Raw genomic sequence first — 27,540 nt, 5'->3', positions numbered from 1 at the left:
ACGTGGCCTTAAAGGAATTTCTGCACTTATGTATATATATAGGGTATGTGAATAGGAGTTACCCCAAACATGGCACAACCCTACTACTACTAATAAGATGTAGCTGGGGTTGAGATCAGAGAATATGGTGGTGGCACCAGTGTAAGAAATTTAGTATATTATTCATTTGTAATAATAATAATCTAATAATAATCTTTTTATTTATATAGCGCCAACATATTCCACAGCGCTTTACAATTCAGACAATTTACAGACATTATGGGCACTGTCCCCATTGGGGCTCACAATCTACATTCCCTATCTGTATGTCTTTGGAGTTCCCAAGAACGTGTCACAAAACTATCAGTGTATCCAAATTTTCACTATTCCAAAATTCCACAAACGGCTCCTTCAAATAAATGAAGCCACAACTTGTTTTTATCCTGTTATTTATTTCTAAGCCAATATATTTCCCAAATTATAAACAACTATTTTCATTTTTCATCTTTTTTTTGGCTCTGTGTTTAAGCAGTTTGCAGGATCATTGGGTATGCACTTGAATGGCACGGCGCACATAAGAAAAACATTAATGCTCACTAGATTGTCAAAATATATATCACTGACAACAACATAGAAATATCTGCCAAATAAGAGGCAGAAGGTCTAACTCAGCATAATCCAACTCAATGAGCCGAGACAAGAAGCCGGGCCTTGAACTTGCGTGCCTCATGTGTTCTTTTCTACTTGTTTATGAGGGCTGTTTTATATTACCATGTCTGAGATTTATTTTTTTCTGCAAGCAGCAAAATTTTATATATGTGTGATTGTAACTGTATTTTTATCTTTTTTTTTTTTTTTTTAGGAAATCGCAGCTTATTTAATAACATTTGAAAAGCATGAAGAATGGCTGACAACCTCCCCTAAAACAAGGTAGGAAGAGTAATTCTCAATCAATCCTTGTGTTACTAGTTATATTTCGTTTACTGGTCTGTCAGGAAAAATACCTGATGATTTATAATAAATAAATAAATAAACTATTTTTTTATTATTATTATTTATTTTTCCTATTTATTTTTCTAATGTTTCTTTATGTTAATGGAAATTCGGTTGAAAATTATATGGTCAAAATTGGAGAAAAAAAAAATTATTTTCTCTATTTGTAAAATATTTCCCTTCTTCTGTATTATTATATAATTTACAAAATTGTTTAGAAAGTCTTCGTTTTCTGCAATAGTGACCACCTGGACAGTGTGAGACTCTTTTTACACAGGTGTTCTGACTTCTGTGGTATGGTAGACCCCACTGGCCCTGAAGAGCTTTGTTGAGTAGCTGTACATGGCTATATTAATGTATACCATACTAGAGTATAGTAGTGTATATGTTTTGCTTGGAGCATTTCTTTAACTACTTGTGGACCACCCATAGACTTTAAACATCCAAGCAGTCAATGTTCTACTTTGCAGTGACGTTCCAAAACATCACTGCATAGTAGCGCAGCTACATGTAATTGTGCAGCTGCATGAGCGGGAAGCTGGCTGTCAGATACAGCAAAGCTCCCCATAGAGAAGGCAGAGATGGTTTATTACCATCCATGCCTTCCTGATCGTGGAAACGCAGTGTTATACTAGCGTACATAGCATGTAGGAAGCACTGATAGTGCTTCCTCCTCCTGACCCAAAAGTCATATGATTGCTAGGTCTAAAAAGGAGGAGCTGCTGGGTCCTAGGAGGCCTGGTCAGCTTTCCGATGCAGCCAGAAGGCTGCATTTCCACTGTGACTAGGGTAATATATCAGCCCTAGTTATAGGGAAAATCAAATAAACAAAAAAAAGTATTTTAATGTTGAAATGACCTTATGGGGGGGCAGAATTTGAGAAGTAAATAAAAAATAAATACAGTAAACAAAAATAAATAAAAAGTAGGTAAAAAATAAATGAAATAATAATATATAATAAATTAATAAATTTAAAAAGCAGCTGCCAATTCATACTGTTGTTATTAGCACGACCACAGTAAAAAATCTGCTCAATAGGTACAAATAATTAATAAAGAAAGGAGAACAAATTTTAAAATGTATGGTCATAAAAAAATCCCAAAAAATGTAAAGCAAAAGAAAAAAAACAAAAACTTATATACTTTACTTCCCAGCATTTTCACCTAACATTGGCAAAAAAAAAAAAAAAAAAAAGAGATTATGAAAATAACATAAAAATAAAGCCCTTTCTATAATGAAAAAAGGATGTGAAAATTGTTTGAATATCCAGCTAAAATTTTATTAAACCGCATGTGTGAAAAAAAATGAAAATATGCCTGGTCAGAGACAGGAGTAATTGGCCCGGTCCTGAACTGGTTAACCAAAAGCGGCATGCAGCTATTAGATTTTAAAACTACAATCAAAAATACTGTGAGATTGTTTTCTCAAGTTTACAAAAGAAAGAGATGGAACTCACTCAGCATATTATTCCTTACAGTGTTTAGTGCAATAATTCATTTCACAACAATACTGAAGATCAAAACGGTTGAATAAAAATTGGGTAGTCAAAGACAATATGAATCTTGATCCGCTTTCTCTGCTTCACAAAATAACCCTCTTATTTTCTAAATTTATATTCATTTAGCCTAATTTGAATATGCTGAATCATATTAAGTCTAGACACGTGTGAAAAAATATTATGCAAATAATATAATTATACAGAAGAGCATTGTAATTATTATTTATAATATCCCATCCCAAATCTCTTTATTTAATCTCTCCACTCAGGAAATAACCTTGAAACTATACTTATGTTTTAAAAAAGCCCGAAAAACGTAAAAAATAAATAAACTATAAAAACATCTTTTTGATTAAACACATTGTCATTGATTATAAAAAAAAAGTATCTGCACTTCACTTGTTCACGATCTATGTCTGATATTGCAGTTTATTCTTACTTAAAGGGAATCTGTCAGTAGGTTTTTGCTATGTAATCTGACAGTAGCATGATGTGGGGACAGAGAACCTGATTCCATCGATTTGTCACTCAGTTTACTGGATGCAGCAGTTTTGATATAATCAGAGTTTTTCTGTTGCAGATCTAGCTGAGCTCTGAATGCTAAGCCCTGTATACCCCCGCCCACACCACTGATTGGCAGATTTCTGTGTACACTGAATATTGACAGAAAGCTGCTAATCAGTGCTGGGGGTGTGGTTGGACTAGGAGGCACAAGACACATAGTCCGGTAGTGATAATCTTCTGCTGATAAAACACTGAATGTATTGAAACAACAAAACACAGCATACTAAGTGACACATCACTGGAATCAGGGTCTCCAGAGATGAGTTGTAGCACTAGGCACAACCTCATGTACAGATGGGCTGCTTTGTATGAATAAACATTGAAAGCCCCGTCGACATCTCTCAGCCCCTTTATTTTACTGATTGGCATAAGATACCATTATATACTTTCAGAAATAACTTTTTCCCGGAGTGGGTTCATTATAAATTTACAGGATTTCCCGTAATCAGTTTTATGATATATTTATACAAAGAAAAGGATACAGTGACATCCTTTTTTATTTCTCTAATTACAATGAGTTGTATTTGACTTGCGGGATTGATGTAGGAAACACTGATTATCTTAAGAACAATCTATATTTTATATACACCGTACTGTGAAAAAGTTTGTCAGTTTTGAAAGAAATGCTGCATAGTATGAATAATTTCATATATACAAATATGCTTTATAGTTTATTTTTTATCAATTAACAAAATGCAAAATGAGTGAACACAAAAGAAATCTAAATCAAATCAATATTTGTTGACTGCCCTTTGCCTTCAAAACAGCATCAATTTTTCAAGATGCACTGGCAGACAGGTTTTGAAGGATCTTGGCAAGGAGATTGCTCCAAACATCTTGGAGAACTAACCACAGATCTTCCGTGAATGTTGCTTGTATGAATCCTCCTGTCTCTTGATGTAATCCATCACAGACTCGATGATGTTGAGATTAGGGTTTTGTGGTGGGCGAATCATCACTTCCTGGACTCCTTTCTCTTCTTTATGCTGAAGATAGCTATTGTTGACACTGACTGTATGTTTGGAGCCTTTGTTCTGCTGCAGGACAATTTGGAGCCAATCAGAAACCTCTGTGATGGTATTGCATGATGGATAGTTATCTGCCTAGATTTCTCAGCATTGAGGACACCAATATCCTGCCAAATCCCCAACTCCATTTGATGAACTACAGCCTCTAACTTGCCAGGATCCTCCACCATGCTTCCCTGTTGCCTGCAGACACTCATTACTGTGCATTTCTCCAACCCTTCAGTGACAAAGTGCCTTCTGATACACTCAAATATTTAACATTTTGACTCACCAGTCCAGAGCACCTGCTGCCAATTTTCTGCACCCTGGTTCCTATGTTTTCTTGCATAGTTGAGTAACTTAGCCTTGTTCCGATGACTAAGTTATAGTTTTTGATTGCAATTTTTTCATGAAAACCACTTCTTGCTAGACTTCTCCGAACAGTAGATGGGTGTAGCTGGGTACCACCGGTTGCTGCCAGTTCTCTGCTGATGCCTCTGCTGAAGATCTTTTGATTTCGAAAGGCAGTACTCATAATGTCTTTTATCTGCTGCACTAAGTTTTCTCGGTCGACCACTGCGTCTATGGTCCTTACTCCTTACCCATTTCTTGGTGTCCATTTCTTATCCATCATGCAGTACCATCAAGGAGGCATCTGAATGGCTCCAAATTTATTCTTCAGCAGGACAACAACCCCAAACATATAGTTAATGTCAGTGAAAACTATGTTCAGTTTGAAGATGAACAAACAAGGTGTCCTGGAAGTGATGATCTAGCCCCCATAGAGACCTGATCTCAGCATCATCCTGTCTGTGTGGGATTACAATGTTAAAAGGCTCGGATGCCGAACACAGCACGCAGAGAGTATGGCAGAGGTTTAATTCAAGATTTGGTTTCTCCACGCAGGGAGTGTAAATTTAAGTAACACAACAATAAAACAGTAAAATCGGACAATAAACGATTGTGGTTTAACTATGACATGGAAAGGATGAACAATACGGCGCAGTCCCAAAAGTTCAGGCTGAATAAGAGAAGGTAGATTACTGGTGGCTTGCACTTATCTGTCCTTTAGCGATAACTACGTCCGTCTTTAGACACTCACTCCGGAGGGTGTCTGTCTTCTGGTGGCAGTGGGCGGTCTCGGGTCTCACCCACTGGGCCCCCAGTCCTTTTAACCACACGACAGCAGTCACGACTCCTTTAAGAGCTGTAGCAAGCTCCTCCGGCGTACAACAAACTGCGTTAGGATCACTAATCCCGGGTGCGTCCTCACCCGTAGGTCACCGTCAGATGTCTGGAAAACTGTGGTGATGCAGGTAACTGAACGATCACTTTCTGTAGGCCCGGTATAGACCGCACGCCCATTGTTTTGCGGCAAGCTGTGTCACCCGTTCGTCCATCACCGCAGACAGGTCAGCACGTGTCTATTTCACCGAGGACAGGGCAGCACGTCTCTCTCTCGTTGTCGGCAGGACAGACTGTTTCTCCCCAACTGCCGGTCTGCTTTCCACAAATGTCTCTTTCACTCGAGCCCAGACACCTGACTTCCTCTTTTCCGTCCCTCTCCTCTGTAACCCAGCACTGTCCAGGAAGTCCCCCCGTGCACTCTTAATGCCGTTCCCTGGCAACACTGGGCAGAACCCTGGCAGTTCTGGCGCCGGAGCTCCGCACCTGTCCCTAGGCAAGTCTTCCTTCTTACACTCCCGCTCCCTTTGAGCTCGCCATTCCACGGGCGAGAGTTTTTTCACCAGGCGCTCAGACTCTCTGACCCCTTTGAAGATACGTTGCCAGATGAACTGATCCTGATTGTAGCGGATAGGCGGCACACCAGCCGTGGATCGTTTGGACCGGCGTAACGCAGTTGGAGCGCAGGGTACTTGAGAGTCGCTGGGGTTCCCAACTTTGCCCGGCCCAGCCTGACGGAGCGGTGGGCCCTCCTCTCTCGTGTGGGAAGCTGTGGGCGATGTGAGACTGGGGATCGCAGCCACTATCGTCTCTTCCTCCTCATCATCGTAGACGGGCACATTGGGTGTGGGATCTCTCGTCCTTGTGCTGAGTTCCTCCTTCTTTTCCTCATCGCTAGACAAACAGGGCCGTAACTTGCTTCGATAAACGATTCTAGTTGGAGCCGCTTCTTCCCCCTCATACACCGGTCCTTCAGGACTAACTCTCCATTTCACTTGATACGGGGTCGACTCCCACCGTCTACTCAGCTTGCCCCGGGGTCTCTTGTCCCGTACCAACACCCGTTCTCCCGACTTAAGGGCTGTCCCCCAAAAAGGTGGCATTTCATGGTGCCTATGTTCTTTAAACTTCTGCTGCACCAACCTCCGAAGAGTCTGCAACCGGTGCCGATGCTCCCGGACCCAGGTAGATGGGCCCGTCCGGGGCCAGTCCTCCACGGGATCCAGTTTGAGCTCAGTGATCTCCCTACCCTTTTGTCCGAACAGCAGGGTGTAGGGGGTGAACCCTGCGGCACTGTGTACCCGGTTATTACAGAACCACACCAGCTCAGCCACAAACTCCGGCCAGCGTACCTTCCGATCTTCTTCCAAGGTTCGAAGCATCTGGATCAAAATTCTGTTGAAGCGTTCACAGGACCCATTCCCTTGCGGATGGTAAGGGGTGGTCCTAGACTTCTCGATCTTGTATAGCCGGTGCAGCTCCTCCATCACCTGTTCTTGGAGACAAGCTCCTTGATCAGAGTGAATTCTCTTCGGACAGCCATAGACCCTGATGAAGTCCCGACAGATAGCCTGGGCAGCAGATTCAGCTGTCTGATCCCTGGTCGGAGTTGCCACCGTGAATTTCGTGAAGTGGTCGGTCATGACCAGGCAATGTCCATACCCGAGATGCACCGGCCCGATGGTCAGGTAGTCGATCATCAACACCTCTAAGGGCGCAGCCGTCACAATGGTCTGGATGGGGGCTTGCTGCTCTGGGGTTTTCACCAACTCACAACTCCGGCACTTCTGGCAGACGTTCTCCACTGCAACTCTTAGCTGGGGGTGGTACACCAGTCTCTGCAGCCACTGGAATGTCTTTTCGGGTCCAAAGTATGCTCCCCGCTCGTGGGCTTCCTTGGCAAGTGTCCTGATCACACTCACTGGAACCACTACTTGCCAAGTGGGGCCGAACTCCCGTACCAACTGGACTCGTCTGTACCTGTCTGTACAACAAGCCGTCCTGCAGGCTCAGTCTCTCCCACTGCCGCAGCATCTTCAGCCCCTCTGGCGTCAGGGTCCCCCTTTCTTCGCGCTTAGGGACTTGTTTCAAAGCCACCCACTGTCGCAACCGCGCAATCTCTCCATCCATTTGCTGTATCCGTATCCACTCGTCCCTGGGCCGCCCCAACACGTGTCCTTCTTTCACTTCCCCGATCTGTCCCTGCGTAGCGGACAATGGGCTGCCAACCCTCCGGAAGCTGGGCACCTCTTCGGCCTCCAGTTCTTCGTCTCGGTCATGGTCCTGGTGCTCATGGGTCACCCTGGAGAGGGCATCAGCATGCGTGTTTTCAGCCCTAGGCTGGTAGGTGATCTTATACCGATACCGAGCCATGCGAGACACCCATCGTTGTTCCAGGGCTCCCAACTTTGCGTTCTCCAGATGAGCCAGCGGGTTGTTGTCTGTCTTCACCAACACTTCAGACCCCGACAAGTACTCCGCGAACTTTTCTGTCATTGCCCACACTAGGGCCAACAATTCCAGTTTAAAGGAGCTGTAATTGTCTGGGTTGTTCTCCAAGTCTCGGAGGGAGCGACTCGCATATGCTATCACCTGCTCTCTCCCCTCCTGCTCCTGCGACAGCACGGCCCCTAGACCAAGGAGTCTTCCATCGGTGTGATGAACGAAGGGCTGAGAAAAGTCAGCATAGGCCAGTATGGGAGCTTCCGTCAGGGCCATCTTCAAGGCCCTGAAGGCCTCCTCCTGTTCTCTTCCCCATTTCACTGTTTGATTTTTCGAGTCTGCAGGTATCCCTTGAAGGTGCTCCAGTAGCGGATTAGCGATACGCGTGAAATTTTTCATGAATCTGCGGTAATACCCTGCGAGGCCTAGGAAGGCCCGCACGTCCTTTACAGTCTTCGGGGTGGGCCACTCTTGCACGGCGGCCACTTTCTCCAGAGTGGGCCTAACTCCTTCACCGGACACCGTGTGCCCGAGGTACTCAACCTGCTTGCGGAATATACGACATTTTTGTGGCTTCACCTTCAGGCCGTGATTTCGAAGGTGACTCAAGACTTGCTCCAGTCGTCGTAGATGTTCCTGGAAGGTAGACGCATAGACGATGATGTCATCGAGGTAGATCAGTGTAGCCTCAAAGTTCAGATCGCCTAAACATCTCTCCATCAAGCGTTGAAAGGTCCCGGGAGCGTTGGTTAGGCCAAAAGGCATCCGATTAAACTCGAAGAGTCCCATGGGCAACACGAATGCTGTCTTGGTGCAGTCGTGTTCAGACACTGGCACTTGCCAGTATTCGCTGGCCAGATCCAGGGAAGAGAAGTATTTCGCCTTGCCTAGGGCAGATAGAGACTCCTCGATCCTGGGTAAAGGGTACGAGTCTCTTACTGTCCAAGCATTTAGCCGCCTGTAGTCCACACAGAATCGTAGGGTTCCATCCTTCTTCCTGACCAGGATGATTGGAGCCGCCCACGGGCTCTGGCTTTTCCGAATCACCCCGTTCTGTATCATATGGGCCACCATTTCCTTCACCTTCTGGTACATTTGCGGGGGTATCTGTCTATACTGTTCCCGTACCGGAGCAGCATTTCCCATAGGGATCTCATGGATGATGGCCTCGGTACATCCAAAGTCGTCCTCATGTCGGGCAAAGACATTCTGGTACCGTCCCAGCATCTCTTCGACCTCGTACACCTGTTCTGTCGTGAGCCCTGTCAAATCAGCACGCATCTGTTCTAGGATCCTTCGACCGTCCTTAGTCTGAGGTCGAGGAGACCCCGATCGTACGGTGATCGCCAGGGTCCAGGGATCCCCCCTTACGGCTGACAATTGTATTGCATCTAGCGGTTCCAGCTGTTCAGGCATCCCCAGGATCTGGGCCATTTCGGTCCTGGTGGGAAATATGAGCTCACTCGGATTCAGGTACACGCATCGTACCACCACGTTTCCCTTATGGACGGTAGCCAAGGTCCGCCCTACCAATAGACCCAGAGGCACCTTTTCCACGGTGGTTGACTCGATCTGAATCTCTACCCCTTCTAGTGGGGTGCAGGCTCGGATGGGCAAAGTGAGGACTGTCTGTCCTGGTGGTAAGGTGAGGGTGTTGGTGGCGGGTATTATCACCTTTCCCAGAACTTTTCCCCCACTCGAGGTCTCTTGCGCCTGGGCAACCCTGATCAGCTGCTGCAGGGCCTTCCTTTGAGGGGGTCTAGAGTTCCACCACCCTAGCGTGAGCTCTCGTGGTTCCCTAATCAGGATCTGCCCGATTTCCTTCAGCACGTTCATACCGAGGGTCACTGGTGGTCCTGGGCGGGCATCTCCGCCTGTCAGGACCACTCCTTTTCTTCCCACATCTTGTCCGCACACCTGGATGCGTAACCACACTACTCCTGTGACCGGAATGGGCAGTTGGTTAGCGGCTGTGAGCTTTATCAAGGGACCCCCTTCATTTTGTGCCATCTCTGGGTACCGCTGACGGAAATAAGTTTCTCCCATGGTGGTCACTTGAGATCCCGTGTCGATCAAGCAGTGAACCGCCTGTCCGCCAAGCTCGGCCCACACTGTCGGGCTCATGGATATTAAGTCTTTGGGACTCACTGTCTTCCTCCGCTCCGGGTTGCGTCCCTCACACTCGGAGCCCGTCAGTTTAACGGCTGCCGGGACAGAGGCCTTCCTAGACTGGCACAGCTCCTGGCGTAATGCCCCATGCCCCCACAATTCCAACACGTTGGTCCCCTGTCTGCAGGGTGTCGTCGGGCCACCCGACTGGGCTCGTCCTTTACATCGCCCAGGGCTCTCGGGTCAACTGTTCCGGCTCTCACTGATTGAGCCACTCGAATATTGTACCACTCTTCTCGCATTTCTTGGATCTCCCGCCACATCTCTCGGGCCCATTCTGGTTCGGCCGTGGGCGACGGGGGCACTGCATGGCCCCGGACCATCCCTGCCAGGGTCACTACCCCAATCTCCTGTTCCCTCACGCAGGCCTCTGCCCCTGCCTCCAGAAATGTCATACGCGGGTTGGTGCGCAAGGCCTGTCTCAGCTGCGCATCTCTGAGGCCGGCTACGAACTGGTCCCTAAGTACTAGGTCCGGGGGCCCCACTCCCATGTCTTCTAGGTTCGTTTTCCTAGTGATGTAAGTGTACACACTCTGTAGGGCGTTGACATATTGGGTCACAATCTCCCCCTCCCTTTGTACCTGTTGGAACAGTTGGATCCTTAACTCTGCCACATTAATAGGGTCCCCATGCATTTCTTCTAGGATTCGTACCACCTTTTCCACCGTATTTCGATCAGTGGGTGAACGAAACATTACTGACTGTCGAGCTTCTCCTTCTAAAGCCAGCAAAGCTATCTCTGCTTGCATATCGGGCGTCATTGGGTGCATCTGTAACATGCTTTTAACCCGTTCTACCCAATCCCACAACATCATGTTGTCTCCGGTAAACTTTGGGAGATTATTCAACATGGCGCCCAGGGGTAGGCTAGCTGTAGGGGCTCTCGCGCTGACCTGGTCTGCCATGCCTGGAACTGCGTCTGGGGACGACATCCTGCCGACTACGCCAAATGTTAAAAGGCTCGGATGCCGCACACAGCACGCAGAGAGTATGGCAGAGGTTTAATTCAAGATTTGGTTTCTCCACGCAGGGAGTGTAAATTTAAGTAACACAACAATAAAACAGTAAAATTTAACTATAACATGGAAAGGATGAACAATACGGCGCAGTCCCAAAAGTTCAGGCTGAATAAGAGAAGGTAGATTACTGGAGGCTTGCACTTATCTGTCCTTTAGCGATAACTACGTCCGTCTTCAGACACTCACTCCGGAGGGTGTCTGTCTTCTGGTGGCAGTGGGCGGTCTCGGGTCTCACCCACTGGGCCCCCAGTCCTTTTGACCACACGACAGCGGTCACGACTCCTTTAAGAGCGGTAGCAAGCTCCTCCGGCGTACAACAAACTGTGTTAGGATCACTAATCCCGGGTGCGTCCTCACCCATAGTTCACTGTCAGATGTCTGGAAAACTGTGGTGATGCAGGTAACTGAACGATCACTTTCTGTAGGCCCGGTACAGACCGCACGCCCCTTGTTTTGCGGCAAGCTGTGTCACCCGTTCGTCCATCACCGCAGACAGGTCAGCACGTCTCTATTTCACCGAGGACAGGGCAGCACGTCTCTCTCTCGTTGTCGGCAGGACAGACTGTTTCTCCCCAACTGCCGGTCTGCTCTCCACAACCAACTGTCTCTTTCGCCCAGACACCTGACTTCCTCTCTTCCGTCCCTCTCCTCTGTCCCCCAGCACTGTCCAGGAAGTTCCCCGTGCACTCTTAATCCCGTCCTCTGGCAACACTGGGCAGGACCCTGGCAGTTCCGGCGCCGGAGCTCCTCACCTGTCCCTAGGCAAGTCTTCCTTCTTACATGAAGAGACAGAAGGATTTGCACAAGCCTTATACACAGAAGATCTGTGGTTAGTTCTCCAAGATGTTTGGAGCAACAAACCTGCCGAGTTCCTTCAAAAACTGTGTGGAAATGTATCTAGAATTTATGTTTTGATGATGTTTAGAAGGCAAAGAGTGATCACACCATGATCTAGTAACACTTCTATTTTTTAAGGAATTCTTACTTTGAAGCTATTTTTTCTACTCCTGTGTAAAACTTTAGTATTATACTGTATGTTTCTTTTTTATTTAATGTTTATTATTTTGTGGCTTACTTTTATGGTTTGACTATTTTTGACATTTTTATTTTTTTCTGATCTTTTTCGTGCTTTTTAAACCAAGTCTGATCAAATATAATGTTATTATTTTTTAATGCCCTACAATTTGATTAAATACAATGTTTCATTTCTTTTTTTACTATTCTGTTTGAAATCCATTGCATTATATTTTTTATTATTATTATTACATACATTATCTTACCTTGAGTTTTTATTTTTCATCTCAATTTACTCTAAATTTTCCTTTTAATTTTTTAGCCAAGCTGCTTAATTAAAACGCAGTACTTATTTTTTTAACATGCAATGCTTTCTATATTCTTTTAAGTTTGTCTTACATTTTCACCCAAATTTGTTTTATTTTATTTATTATATTTTATTATATTTTTTATCCAATTAAATATTTTATAATTTTTAACATTCGCTGCATTTTGCATTTTCGCTTTGTAATTCTACATACTTGGAGTCTACCTTGATTGCCCCAAGTTTACTTATTCCATTTCAGTTTTATATCCAGTTGCTAAAATAAATATAATATACCTTTTGGATAACTTTTAATAACTTGTCTTGGAGATTTATGGAATAATGTAAGTTTCCAACTGAGTGACAAATGGGAACAGTGGTCGAGTGTTTTGTTTCTGTGTTATCATGGGAGAAGCAGGTCAGCTCTCTGAGCCCTGAATAAATCAGTTAGCTTCACCAAGGACCACAATGTGCTTATTCGCATGGCATTCCTCATAATGCAAACCAGACGCCCAAATCTCTATTAATTAATTTTACAGATAAAAAATTGTCTCCGTGGTATCTGGAAAAAGCATGATTTTTTCCCCATAAATTAGTGTAGACTATATTAGAAATGTATCGCTATACACATACCATACACATGCCACTAATTCTCCCATGCTGTTCTGTACCATGGAGCTTGAAGCAATCTATGTGCAGCTTTACGGTGCCAATGTATGACCCCATATTATAGAAGTATTATCCTTGCTTCTAGGGTACAATACCTCTGGAATTAGAGGTTATCTAGTGGAGTATGGTATTTTTTTCGCTCTCCTTCTTTATGTATGTGGAAAAAATGTATATAAATGTGGATGTACATTATGGGCTTTATTTGGGTGCCAGAATATATGAGTTTTAAAGGAGTACACTCATACTCATGCTTGTTTCTATCACTCCCATGGAAGTGAATGGAGTGGGCAGCGCACATCAGTGGCCATTTCTCCATTAGATTTTTTTTTACTTGGACGCGATAACTGGCCCATCACCAGGAAGGATGGGGTAATGGAGGAGCTTGTTCTTGACACGAGTGAGTTCCAAGTTGCATCTAGTGGACAATATCAGCAGGGGCGTATTGAGTTCCGTTGAAGAAGGTGCCACCATGACCGGGCCCGTGGTGATGGGGGCCTGTCGAGGCCAGCACTATTTTCAACTGAAGGTGTGTCTTCAGATGCACCTGCTATTGAAAACCGTAGTGGAGGAGAGAACCACTGGCTCCCTGCCCCGCAGTTACTCTACAGTAACAGGCCTATCAGGAGCCCACAGCTGCAGAACACTCTGATATAACATGCAGTGAAGCTGGTGTGCTCTGAAGTTGTGGGCGTCTGATAAGTTTGTGGCTATAGTGTAAGAAGGACACAGGGAGCCAGCCAAGAGAAGAAGGAAGAGGACTGGGCTGCTCAGCATTGAAGCAGGGATAGGTGAGAGATTAGGTTGGTTTTTCTTTTTTAAAAGTAGGGGAACATTGTGGGAGCACAATGGGGGCCTTATAGGTGGGGTGGTGCAACAGGACTATATGAAGCCAGACTTGAAGGACATAATTATTTCATGGGGCTCAATGCTGGAGGACATAATTATCTCATGGGGCCATGAATTGGAGGAAATTATGGATTTATGTGGCCAGCTTTAGAGGACATCATTACTACATTAGGACCTTAATTGGAGAACATAATCATCTTATGTGGCCCAGAATTGGAGGTCATTAATACTATATGAGGGCCAGAAATGGAGAACATTGATAACTTATGGGGGGTAGAACTGGAAAACCTTATTATCTCATGGACTCAGTATTGGAGGACATTATTATCTTCTGGGAGCAAGTATTGAAGGACATTATTATTTATGAGGGCCTGAATTGGAGAAAATTATAACTAAATGGGGATAGAAATGGAGGAAATTATTACTAAATGGGGGCCAGAATTGGATCAAATTATTACTAAATGGGAGCCAAAAATGGAGGAAGCTATTACTAAATGGGGCCAGAAATGGAGGAAACTATTACTAAATGGGGCCAGAAATGGAGGAAACTATTACTAAATGGGGCCAGAAATGGAGGAAACTATTACTAAATGGGGCCTGAAATGGAGGAAACTATTACTAAATGGGGACCAGAAATGGAGGAAACTATTAATAAATGGGAGCCAAAAATGGAGGAAACTATTACTAAATGGGGGCCAGAAATGGAGGAAACTATTTCTAAATGGGGACAGAAATGGAGGAAACTATTATTAAATGGGGCCAGAAATGGAGGAAACTATTACTAAATGGGGCCAGAAATGGAGGAAACTATTACTAAATGGGGCCAGAAATGGAGGAAACTATTACTAAATGGGGCCAGAAATGGAGGACGCTATTACTAAATGGGGTCAGAAATGGAGGAAGTTATTACTAAATGGGGGCCAGAAATGGAAGAAATTATTGCTAAATGGGAGCCAAAAATGGAGGAAGCTATTACTAAATGGGGCCAGAAATGGAGGAAACTATTTCTAAATGGGGCCAGAAATGGAGGAAACTATTACTAAATGGGGCCAGAAATGGAGGAAACTATTACTAAATGGGGCCAGAAATGGAGGAAACTATTACTAAATGGGGCCAGAAATGGAGGAAACTATTACTAAATGGGGACCAGAAATGGAGGAAACTATTACTAAATGGGAGCCAAAAATGGAGGAAACTATTACTAAATGGGGCCAGAAATGGAGGAAACTATTTCTAAATGGGGCCAGAAATGGAGGAAACTATTACTAAATGGGGCCAGAAATGGAGGAAACTATTACTAAATGGGGCCAGAAATGGAGGAAACTATTACTAAATGGGGACCAGAAATGGAGGAAACTATTACTAAATGGGAGGCAAAAATGGAGGAAACCATTACTAAATGGGGGCCAGAAATGGAGGAAACTATTTCTAAATGGGGCCAGAAATCGAGGAAACTATTACTAAATGGGGCCAGAAATGGAGGAAACTATTACTAAATGGGGCCAGAAATGGAGGAAACTATTACTAAATGGGGCCAGAAATGGAGGAAACTATTACTAAATGGGGCCAGAAATGGCGGAAGTTATTACTAAATGGGGCCAGAAATGGAGGAAATTATTACTAAATGGGAGCCAAAAATGGAGGAAACTATTACTAAATGGGAGCCAGAAATGGAGGAAACTATTTCTAAATGGGGCCAGAAATGGAGGAAACTATAACTAAATGGGGCCAGAAATGGAGGAAACTATTACTAAATGGGGCCAAAAATGGAGGAAAATGTTACTAAATGGGGCCAGAAATGGAGGAAACTATTACTAAACGGGGACCAGAAATGGAGGAAACTATTACTAAATGGGAGCCAAAAATGGAGGAAACTATTACTAAATGGGGGCCCGAAATGGAGGAAACTATTTCTAAATGGGGCCAGAAATGGAGGAAACTATTACTAAATGGGGCCAGAAATGGAGGAAACTATTACTAAATGGGGCCAGAAATGGAGGAAACTATTACTAAATGGGAGCCAAAAATGGAGGAAACTATCACTAAATGGGGGCCAGAAATGGAGGAAACTATTTCTAAATGGGGCCAGAAATGGAGGAAACTATTATTAAATGGGGCCAGAAATGGAGAAAACTATTACTAAATGGGGCCAGAAATGGAGGAAACTATTACTACATGGGGCCAGAAATGGAGGAAACTATTACTAAATGGGGCCAGAAATGGAGGAAGCTATTACTAAATGGGGCCAGAAATGGAGGAAGTTATTACTAAATGGGGGCCAGAAATGGAAGAAATTATTACTAAATGGGAGCCAAAAATGGAGGAAACTATTACTAAATGGGGCCAGAAATGGAGGAAACTATTACTAAATGGGGCCAGAAATGGAGGAAACTATTACTAAATGGGGCCAGAAATGGAGGAAACTATTACTAAATGGGGCCAGAAATGGAGGAAACTATTTCTAAATGGGGCCAGAAATGGAGGAAACTATTACTAAATGGGAGCCAAAAATGGAGGAAACTATTACTAAATGGGGCCAGAAATGGAGGAAACTATTACTAAATGGGGACCAGAAATGGAGGAAACTATTACTAAATGGGAGGCAAAAATGGAGGAAACCATTACTAAATGGGAGCCAGAAATGGAGGAAACTATTTCTAAATGGGGCCAGAAATGGAGGAAACTATTACTAAATGGGGCCAGAAATGGAGGAAACTATTACTAAATGGGGCCAGAAATGGAGGAAAATGTTACTAAATGGGGCCAGAAATGGAGGAAACTATTACTAAATGGGGACCAGAAATGGAGGAAACTATTACTAAATGGGAGCCAAAAATGGAGGAAACTATTACTAAATGGGGCCAGAAATGGAGGAAACTATTTCTAAATGGGGCCAGAAATGGAGGAAACTATTACTAAATGGGGCCAGAAATGGAGGAAACTATTACTAAATGGGGCCAGAAATGGAGGAAACTATTACTAAATGGGGACCAGAAATGGAGGAAACTATTACTAAATGGGAGGCAAAAATGGAGGAAACCATTACTAAATGGGGGCCAGAAATGGAGGAAACTATTTCTAAATGGGGCCAGAAATCGAGGAAACTATTACTAAATGGGGCCAGAAATGGAGGAAACTATTACTAAATGGGGCCAGAAATGGAGGAAACTATTACTAAATGGGGCCAGAAATGGAGGAAACTATTACTAAATGGGGCCAGAAATGGCGGAAGTTATTACTAAATGGGGCCAGAAATGGAGGAAATTATTACTAAATGGGAGCCAAAAATGGAGGAAACTATTACTAAATGGGAGCCAGAAATGGAGGAAACTATTTCTAAATGGGGCCAGAAATGGAGGAAACTATAACTAAATGGGGCCAGAAATGGAGGAAACTATTACTAAATGGGGCCAAAAATGGAGGAAAATGTTACTAAATGGGGCCAGAAATGGAGGAAACTATTACTAAATGGGGACCAGAAATGGAGGAAACTATTACTAAATGGGAGCCAAAAATGGAGGAAACTATTACTAAATGGGGGCCCGAAATGGAGGAAACTATTTCTAAATGGGGCCAGAAATGGAGGAAACTATTACTAAATGGGGCCAGAAATGGAGGAAACTATTACTAAATGGGGCCAGAAATGGAGGAAACTATTACTAAATGGGAGCCAAAAATGGAGGAAACTATCACTAAATGGGGGCCAGAAATGGAGGAAACTATTTCTAAATGGGGCCAGAAATGGAGGAAACTATTATTAAATGGGGCCAGAAATGGAGAAAACTATTACTAAATGGGGCCAGAAATGGAGGAAACTATTACTACATGGGGCCAGAAATGGAGGAAACTATTACTAAATGGGGCCAGAAATGGAGGAAGCTATTACTAAATGGGGCCAGAAATGGAGGAAGTTATTACTAAATGGGGGCCAGAAATGGAAGAAATTATTACTAAATGGGAGCCAAAAATGGAGGAAACTATTACTAAATGGGGCCAGAAATGGAGGGAACTATTTCTAAATGGGGCCAGAAATGGAGGAAACTATTACTAAATGGGGCCAGAAATGGAGGAAACTATTACTAAATGGGGCCAGAAATGGAGGAAACTATTACTAAATGGGGCCAGAAATGGAGGAAACTATTTCTAAATGGGGCCAGAAATGGAGGAAACTATTACTAAATGGGAGCCAAAAATGGAGGAAACTATTACTAAATGGGGCCAGAAATGGAGGAAACTATTACTAAATGGGGACCAGAAATGGAGGAAACTATTACTAAATGGGAGGCAAAAATGGAGGAAACCATTACTAAATGGGAGCCAGAAATGGAGGAAACTATTTCTAAATGGGGCCAGAAATGGAGGAAACTATTACTAAATGGGGCCAGAAATGGAGGAAACTATTACTAAATGGGGCCAGAAATGGAGGAAAATGTTACTAAATGGGGCCAGAAATGGAGGAAACTATTACTAAATGGGGACCAGAAATGGAGGAAACTATTACTAAATGGTAGCCAAAAATGGAGGAAACTATTACTAAATGGGGGCCCGAAATGGAGGAAACTATTTCTAAATGAGGCCAGAAATGGAGGAAACTATTACTAAATGGGGCCAGAAATGGAGGAAACTATTACTAAATGGGAGCCAGAAATGGAGGAAACTATTACTAAAAGGGCCAGAAATGGAGGAAGTTATTACTAAATGGGGGCCAGAAATGGAGGAAATTATTACTAAATGTGAGCCAAAAATGGAGGAAACTATTACTAAATGGGGGCCTGAAATGGAGGAAACTATTTCTAAATGGGGCCAGAAATGGAGGAAACTATTACAAAATGGGGCCAGAAATGGAGGAAACTATTACTAAATGGGGCCAGAAATGGAGGAAACTATTACTAAATGGGGCCAGAAATGGAGGAAACCATTACTAAATGGGGGGCCAGAAATGGAGGAAACTATTACTAAATGGGGGGTCAGAAACAGAGGAAACTATTACTAAATGGGGCCCAGAAATTGAGGAAACTATTACTAAATGGGGCCCAGAAATTGAGGAAACTATTACTAAATGGGGCCCAGAAATTGAGGAAACTATTACTAAATGGGGGGTCAGAAACAGAGGAAACTATTACTAAATGGGGGCCAGAAATGGAGGAAAGTATTACTAAATGGTGGCCAGAAACGGAGGAAACTATTACTAAATGGGGGGCCAGAAATGGAGGAAACTGTTACTAAATGGGGCCAGAAATGGAGGAAACTGTTACTAAATGGGGCCAGAAATGGAGGAAACTATTACTAAATGGGGCCAGAAATGGCGGAAGTTATTACTAAATGGGGCCAGAAATGGAGGAAATTATTACTAAATGGGAGCCAAAAATGGAGGAAACTATTACTAAATGGGAGCCAGAAATGGAGGAAACTATTTCTAAATGGGGCCAGAAATGGAGGAAACTATAACTAAATGGGGCCAGAAATGGAGGAAACTATTACTAAATGGGGCCAAAAATGGAGGAAAATGTTACTAAATGGGGCCAGAAATGGAGGAAACTATTACTAAACGGGGACCAGAAATGGAGGAAACTATTACTAAATGGGAGCCAAAAATGGAGGAAACTATTACTAAATGGGGGCCCGAAATGGAGGAAACTATTTCTAAATGGGGCCAGAAATGGAGGAAACTATTACTAAATGGGGCCAGAAATGGAGGAAACTATTACTAAATGGGGCCAGAAATGGAGGAAACTATTACTAAATGGGAGCCAAAAATGGAGGAAACTATCACTAAATGGGGGCCAGAAATGGAGGAAACTATTTCTAAATGGGGCCAGAAATGGAGGAAACTATTATTAAATGGGGCCAGAAATGGAGAAAACTATTACTAAATGGGGCCAGAAATGGAGGAAACTATTACTACATGGGGCCAGAAATGGAGGAAACTATTACTAAATGGGGCCAGAAATGGAGGAAGCTATTACTAAATGGGGCCAGAAATGGAGGAAGTTATTACTAAATGGGGGCCAGAAATGGAAGAAATTATTACTAAATGGGAGCCAAAAATGGAGGAAACTATTACTAAATGGGGCCAGAAATGGAGGAAACTATTACTAAATGGGGCCAGAAATGGAGGAAACTATTACTAAATGGGGCCAGAAATGGAGGAAACTATTACTAAATGGGGCCAGAAATGGAGGAAACTATTTCTAAATGGGGCCAGAAATGGAGGAAACTATTACTAAATGGGAGCCAAAAATGGAGGAAACTATTACTAAATGGGGCCAGAAATGGAGGAAACTATTACTAAATGGGGACCAGAAATGGAGGAAACTATTACTAAATGGGAGGCAAAAATGGAGGAAACCATTACTAAATGGGAGCCAGAAATGGAGGAAACTATTTCTAAATGGGGCCAGAAATGGAGGAAACTATTACTAAATGGGGCCAGAAATGGAGGAAACTATTACTAAATGGGGCCAGAAATGGAGGAAAATGTTACTAAATGGGGCCAGAAATGGAGGAAACTATTACTAAATGGGGACCAGAAATGGAGGAAACTATTACTAAATGGGAGCCAAAAATGGAGGAAACTATTACTAAATGGGGCCAGAAATGGAGGAAACTATTTCTAAATGGGGCCAGAAATGGAGGAAACTATTACTAAATGGGGCCAGAAATGGAGGAAACTATTACTAAATGGGGCCAGAAATGGAGGAAACTATTACTAAATGGGGACCAGAAATGGAGGAAACTATTACTAAATGGGAGGCAAAAATGGAGGAAACCATTACTAAATGGGGGCCAGAAATGGAGGAAACTATTTCTAAATGGGGCCAGAAATCGAGGAAACTATTACTAAATGGGGCCAGAAATGGAGGAAACTATTACTAAATGGGGCCAGAAATGGAGGAAACTATTACTAAATGGGGCCAGAAATGGAGGAAACTATTACTAAATGGGGCCAGAAATGGCGGAAGTTATTACTAAATGGGGCCAGAAATGGAGGAAATTATTACTAAATGGGAGCCAAAAATGGAGGAAACTATTACTAAATGGGAGCCAGAAATGGAGGAAACTATTTCTAAATGGGGCCAGAAATGGAGGAAACTATAACTAAATGGGGCCAGAAATGGAGGAAACTATTACTAAATGGGGCCAAAAATGGAGGAAAATGTTACTAAATGGGGCCAGAAATGGAGGAAACTATTACTAAATGGGGACCAGAAATGGAGGAAACTATTACTAAATGGGAGCCAAAAATGGAGGAAACTATTACTAAATGGGGGCCCGAAATGGAGGAAACTATTTCTAAATGGGGCCAGAAATGGAGGAAACTATTACTAAATGGGGCCAGAAATGGAGGAAACTATTACTAAATGGGGCCAGAAATGGAGGAAACTATTACTAAATGGGAGCCAAAAATGGAGGAAACTATCACTAAATGGGGGCCAGAAATGGAGGAAACTATTTCTAAATGGGGCCAGAAATGGAGGAAACTATTATTAAATGGGGCCAGAAATGGAGAAAACTATTACTAAATGGGGCCAGAAATGGAGGAAACTATTACTACATGGGGCCAGAAATGGAGGAAACTATTACTAAATGGGGCCAGAAATGGAGGAAGCTATTACTAAATGGGGCCAGAAATGGAGGAAGTTATTACTAAATGGGGGCCAGAAATGGAAGAAATTATTACTAAATGGGAGCCAAAAATGGAGGAAACTATTACTAAATGGGGCCAGAAATGGAGGGAACTATTTCTAAATGGGGCCAGAAATGGAGGAAACTATTACTAAATGGGGCCAGAAATGGAGGAAACTATTACTAAATGGGGCCAGAAATGGAGGAAACTATTACTAAATGGGGCCAGAAATGGAGGAAACTATTTCTAAATGGGGCCAGAAATGGAGGAAACTATTACTAAATGGGAGCCAAAAATGGAGGAAACTATTACTAAATGGGGCCAGAAATGGAGGAAACTATTACTAAATGGGGACCAGAAATGGAGGAAACTATTACTAAATGGGAGGCAAAAATGGAGGAAACCATTACTAAATGGGAGCCAGAAATGGAGGAAACTATTTCTAAATGGGGCCAGAAATGGAGGAAACTATTACTAAATGGGGCCAGAAATGGAGGAAACTATTACTAAATGGGGCCAGAAATGGAGGAAAATGTTACTAAATGGGGCCAGAAATGGAGGAAACTATTACTAAATGGGGACCAGAAATGGAGGAAACTATTACTAAATGGGAGCCAAAAATGGAGGAAACTATTACTAAATGGGGGCCCGAAATGGAGGAAACTATTTCTAAATGAGGCCAGAAATGGAGGAAACTATTACTAAATGGGGCCAGAAATGGAGGAAACTATTACTAAATGGGGACCAGAAATGGAGGAAACTATTACTAAAAGGGCCAGAAATGGAGGAAGTTATTACTAAATGGGGGCCAGAAATGGAGGAAATTATTACTAAATGTGAGCCAAAAATGGAGGAAACTATTACTAAATGGGGGCCTGAAATGGAGGAAACTATTTCTAAATGGGGCCAGAAATGGAGGAAACTATTACAAAATGGGGCCAGAAATGGAGGAAACTATTACTAAATGGGGCCAGAAATGGAGGAAACTATTACTAAATGGGGCCAGAAATGGAGGAAACCATTACTAAATGGGGGGCCAGAAATGGAGGAAACTATTACTAAATGGGGGGTCAGAAACAGAGGAAACTATTACTAAATGGGGCCCAGAAATTGAGGAAACTATTACTAAATGGGGCCCAGAAATTGAGGAAACTATTACTAAATGGGGCCCAGAAATTGAGGAAACTATTACTAAATGGGGGGTCAGAAACAGAGGAAACTATTACTAAATGGGGGCCAGAAATGGAGGAAAGTATTACTAAATGGTGGCCAGAAACGGAGGAAACTATTACTAAATGGGGGGCCCGAAATGGAGGAAACTGTTACTAAATGGGGCCAGAAATGGAGGAAACTGTTACTAAATGGGGCCAGAAATGGAGGAAACTATTACTAAATGGGGCCAGAAATGGAGGAAACTATTACTAAATGGGGCCAGAAATGGAGGAAGTTATTACTAAATGGGGGCAGAAATGGAGGAAATTATTACTAAATGGGAGCCAAAAATGGAGGAAACTATTACTAAATGGGAACCAGAAATGGAGGAAACTATTTCTAAATGGGGCCAGAAATGGAGGAAACTGTTACTAAATGGGGCCAGAAATGGAGGAAACTATTACTAAATGGGGCCAGAAATGGAGGAAAATATTACTAAATGGGGCCAGAAATGGAGGAAACTATTACTAAATGGGGACCAGAAATGGAGGAAACTATTACTAAATGGGAGCCAAAAATGGAGGAAACTATTACTAAATGGGGGCCCGAAATGGAGGAAACTATTACTAAATGGGGGCCAGAAATGGAGGAAACTATTACTAAATGGGGCCAGAAATGGAGGAAACTATTACTAAATGGGGCCAGAAATGGAGCAAGTTATTACAAAATGGGGGCCAGAAATGGAGGAAATTATTACTAAATGGGAGCCAAAAATGGAGGAAACTATTACTAAATGGGGGCCCGAAATGGAGGAAACTATTACTAAATGGGGGCCAGAAATGGAGGAAACTATTAATAAATGGGGCCAGAAATGGAGGAAACTATTACTAAATGGGGCCAGAAATGGAGCAAGTTATTACGAAATTGGGGGCCAGAAATGGAGGAAATTATTACTAAATGGGAGCCAAAAATGGAGGAAACTATTACTAAATGGGGCCAGAAATGGAGGAAACTATTACTAAATGGGGCCAGAAATGGAGGAAAATATTACTAAATGGGGCCAGAAATGGAGGAAACTATTACTAAATGGGGACCAGAAATGGAGGAAACTATTACTAAATGGGAGCCAAAAATGGAGGAAAGTATTTCTAAATGTGGGCCCCAAATGGAGGAAACTATTTCTAAATGGGGCCAGAAATGGAGGAAACTATTACTAAATGGGGGCCAGAAATGGAGGAAAGTATTACTAAATGGTGGCCAGAAACGGAGGAAACTATTACTAAATGGGGGGCCAGAAATGGAGGAAACTGTTACTAAATGGGGCCAGAAATGGAGGAAACTGTTACTAAATGGGGCCAGAAATGGAGGAAACTATTACTAAATGGGGCCAGAAATGGAGGAAACTATTACTAAATGGGGCCAGAAATGGAGGAAGTTATTACTAAATGGGGGCAGAAATGGAGGAAATTATTACTAAATGGGAGCCAAAAATGGAGGAAACTATTACTAAATGGGAACCAGAAATGGAGGAAACTATTTCTAAATGGGGCCAGAAATGGAGGAAACTGTTACTAAATGGGGCCAGAAATTGAGGAAACTATTACTAAATGGGGCCAGAAATGGTGGAAAATATTACTAAATGGGGCCAGAAATGGAGGAAACTATTACTAAATGGGGACCAGAAATGGAGGAAACTATTACTAAATGGGAGCCAAAAATGGAGGAAACTATTACTAAATGGGGGCCTGAAATGGAGGAAACTATTACTAAATGGGGGCCAGAAATGGAGGAAACTATTACTAAATGGGGCCAGAAATGGAGGAAACTATTACTAAATGGGGCCAGAAATGGAGCAAGTTATTACAAAATGGGGGCCAGAAATGGAGGAAATTATTACTAAATGGGAGCCAAAAATGGAGGAAACTATTACTAAATGGGGGCCCGAAATGGAGGAAACTATTACTAAATGGGGGCCAGAAATGGAGGAAACTATTACTAAATGGGGCCAGAAATGGAGGAAACTATTACTAAATGGGGCCAGAAATGGAGCAAGTTATTACAAAATGGGGGCCAGAAATGGAGGAAATTATTACTAAATGGGAGCCAAAAATGGAGGAAACTATTACTAAATGGGGCCAGAAATGGAGGAAACTATTACTAAATGGGGCCAGAAATGGAGGAAAATATTACTAAATGGGGCCAGAAATGGAGGAAACTATTACTAAATGGGGACCAGAAATGGAGGAAACTATTACTAAATGGGAGCCAAAAATGGAGGAAAGTATTTCTAAATGTGGGCCCCAAATGGAGGAAACTATTTCTAAATGGGGCCAGAAATGGAGGAAACTATTACTAAATGGGGCCAGAAATGGAGGAAAATATTACTAAATGGGGCCAGAAATGGAGGAAACTATTACTAAATGCAGGGCCAGAATTGGAGGAAACTATTACTAAATGGGGGGCCAGAAACAGAGGAAACTATTACTAAATGGGGCCCAGAAATTGAGGAAACTATTGCTAAATGGGGGGTCAGAAACAGAGGAAACTATTACTAAATGGGGGCCAGAAATGGAGGAAAGTATTACTAAATGGTGGCCAGAAACGGAGGAAACTATTACTAAATGGGGGCCAGAAATGGAGGAAACTATTACTTAATGGGGCCAGAAATGGAGGAAACTGTTACTAAATGGGGGCCAGAAATGGAGGAAACTATTACTAAATGGGGTCAGAAATGGAGGAAACTATTTCTAAATGGGGCCAGAAATGGAGGAAACTATTACTAAATGGGGCCAGAAATGGAGGAAACTATTACTAAATGGGGCCAGAAATGGAGGAAACTATTAGTAAATGGGGCCAGAAATGGAGGAAACCATTACTAAATGGGGGGCCAGAAATGGAGGAAACTATTACTAAATGGGGGGTCAGAAACAGAGGAAACTATTACTAAATGGGGCCCAGAAATTGAGGAAACTATTACTAAATGGGGCCCAGAAATTGAGGAAACTATTACTAAATGGGGCCCAGAAATTGAGGAAACTATTACTAAATGGGGGGTCAGAAACAGAGGAAACTATTACTAAATGGGGGCCAGAAATGGAGGAAAGTATTACTAAATGGTGGCCAGAAACGGAGGAAACTATTACTAAATGGGGGGCCAGAAATGGAGGAAACTGTTACTAAATGGGGCCAGAAATGGAGGAAACTGTTACTAAATGGGGCCAGAAATGGAGGAAACTATTACTAAATGGGGTCAGAAATGGAGGAAGTTATTACTAAATGGGGGCCAGAAATGGAGGAAATTATTACTAAATGGGAGCCAAAAATGGAGGAAACTATTACTAAATGGGAACCAGAAATGGAGGAAACTATTTCTAAATGGGGCCAGAAATGGAGGAAACTGTTACTAAATGGGGCCAGAAATGGAGGAAACTATTACTAAATGGGGCCAGAAATGGAGGAAAATATTACTAAATGGGGCCAGAAATGGAGGAAACTATTACTAAATGGGGACCAGAAATGGAGGAAACTATTACTAAATGGGGGCCAGAAATGGAGGAAACTATTACTAAATGGGGCCAGAAATGGAGGAAACTATTACTAAATGGGGCCACAAATGGAGCAAGTTATTACAAAATGGGGCCAGAAATGGAGGAAATTATTACTAAATGGGAGCCAAAAATGGAGGAAACTATTACTAAATGGGGCCAGAAATGGAGGAAACTATTACTAAATGGGGCCAGAAATGGAGGAAAATATTACTAAATGGGGCCAGAAATGGAGGAAACTATTACTAAATGGGGACCAGAAATGGAGGAAACTATTACTAAATGGGAGCCAAAAATGGAGGAAACTATTACTAAATGTGGGCCCCAAATGGAGGAAACTATTTCTAAATGGGGCCAGAAATGGAGGAAACTATTACTAAATGGGGCCAGAAATGGAGGAAAATATTACTAAATGGGGCCAGAAATGGAGGAAACTATTACTAAATGCAGGGCCAGAATTGGAGGAAACTATTACTAAATGGGGGGCCAGAAACAGAGGAAACTATTACTAAATGGGGCCCAGAAATTGAGGAAACTATTACTAAATGGGGGGTCAGAAACAGAGGAAACTATTACTAAATGGGGGCCAGAAATGGAGGAAAGTATTACTAAATGGTGGCCAGAAACGGAGGAAACTATTACTAAATGGGGGCCAGAAATGGAGGAAACTATTACTAAATGGGGCCAGAAATGGAGGAAACTGTTACTAAATGGGGGCCAGAAATGGAGGAAACTATTACTAAATGGGGCCAGAAATGGAGGAAACTATTACTAAATGGGGCCAGAAATGGAGGAAGTTATTACTAAATGGGGTCCAGAAATGGAGGAAATTATTACTAAATGGGAGCCAAAAATGGAGGAAACTATTACTAAATGGGAGCCAGAAATGGAGGAAACTATTTCTAAATATGGCCAGAATTGGAGGAAACTATTACTAAATGGGGCCAGAAATGGAGGAAAATATTACTAAATGGGGCCAGAAATGGAGGAAACTATTACTAAATGGGGACCAGAAATGGAGGAAACTATTACTAAATGGAGCCAAATATGGAGGAAACTATTACTAAATGTGGGCCCGAAATGGAGGAAACTATTTCTAAATGGGGTCAGAAATGGAGGAAACTATTACTAAATGGGGCCAGAAATGGAGGAAAATATTACTAAATGGGGCCAGAAATTGAGGAAACTATTACTAAATGAGGACCAGAAATGGAGGAAACTATTACTAAATGGGAGCCAAAAATGGAGGAAACTATTACTAAATGGGGCCAGAAATGGAGGAAACTATTACTAAATGGGGCCAGAAATGGAGGAAGTTATTACTAAATGGGGGCCAGAAATGGAGGAATTTATTACTAAATGGGAGCCAAAAATGGAGGAAACTATTACTAAATGGGAGCCAAAAATGGAAGAAACTATTACTAAATGGGGGCCAGAAAAGGAGGAAACTATTTCTAAATGGGGCCAGAAATGGAGGAAACTATTACTAAATGGGGCCAGAAATGGAGGAAACTATTACTAAATGAG

At 42.7% G+C, this 27,540-nt stretch overlaps 1 protein-coding gene across 5 annotated transcripts in view; it reads left to right on the top strand.

Annotated features, from left to right (window-relative positions):
* Window positions 1-27,540, top strand: part of CAMTA1 (calmodulin binding transcription activator 1) — a 2,249,809-nt gene that overhangs the window by 421,371 nt on the left and 1,800,898 nt on the right. For all 5 annotated transcript variants that reach the window (XM_073656516.1, XM_073656517.1, XM_073656515.1 and 2 more), the window contains exon 3: window positions 842-909. In XM_073656516.1, coding sequence (XP_073512617.1) covers window positions 842-909 — 68 coding nt within the window. The remainder of the gene's footprint in view (window positions 1-841; window positions 910-27,540) is intronic.

Source organism: Phyllobates terribilis, unplaced genomic scaffold (assembly GCF_046119375.1).
Source record: "Phyllobates terribilis strain yellow unplaced genomic scaffold, ASM4611937v1 Scaffold_12__6_contigs__length_324123572, whole genome shotgun sequence".
Taxonomy (NCBI): Eukaryota; Metazoa; Chordata; class Amphibia; order Anura; family Dendrobatidae; genus Phyllobates; species Phyllobates terribilis.
The sequence above is the reverse complement of the archived record's forward strand: the minus strand, read 5'-3'. Positions and strand labels throughout refer to the sequence as shown.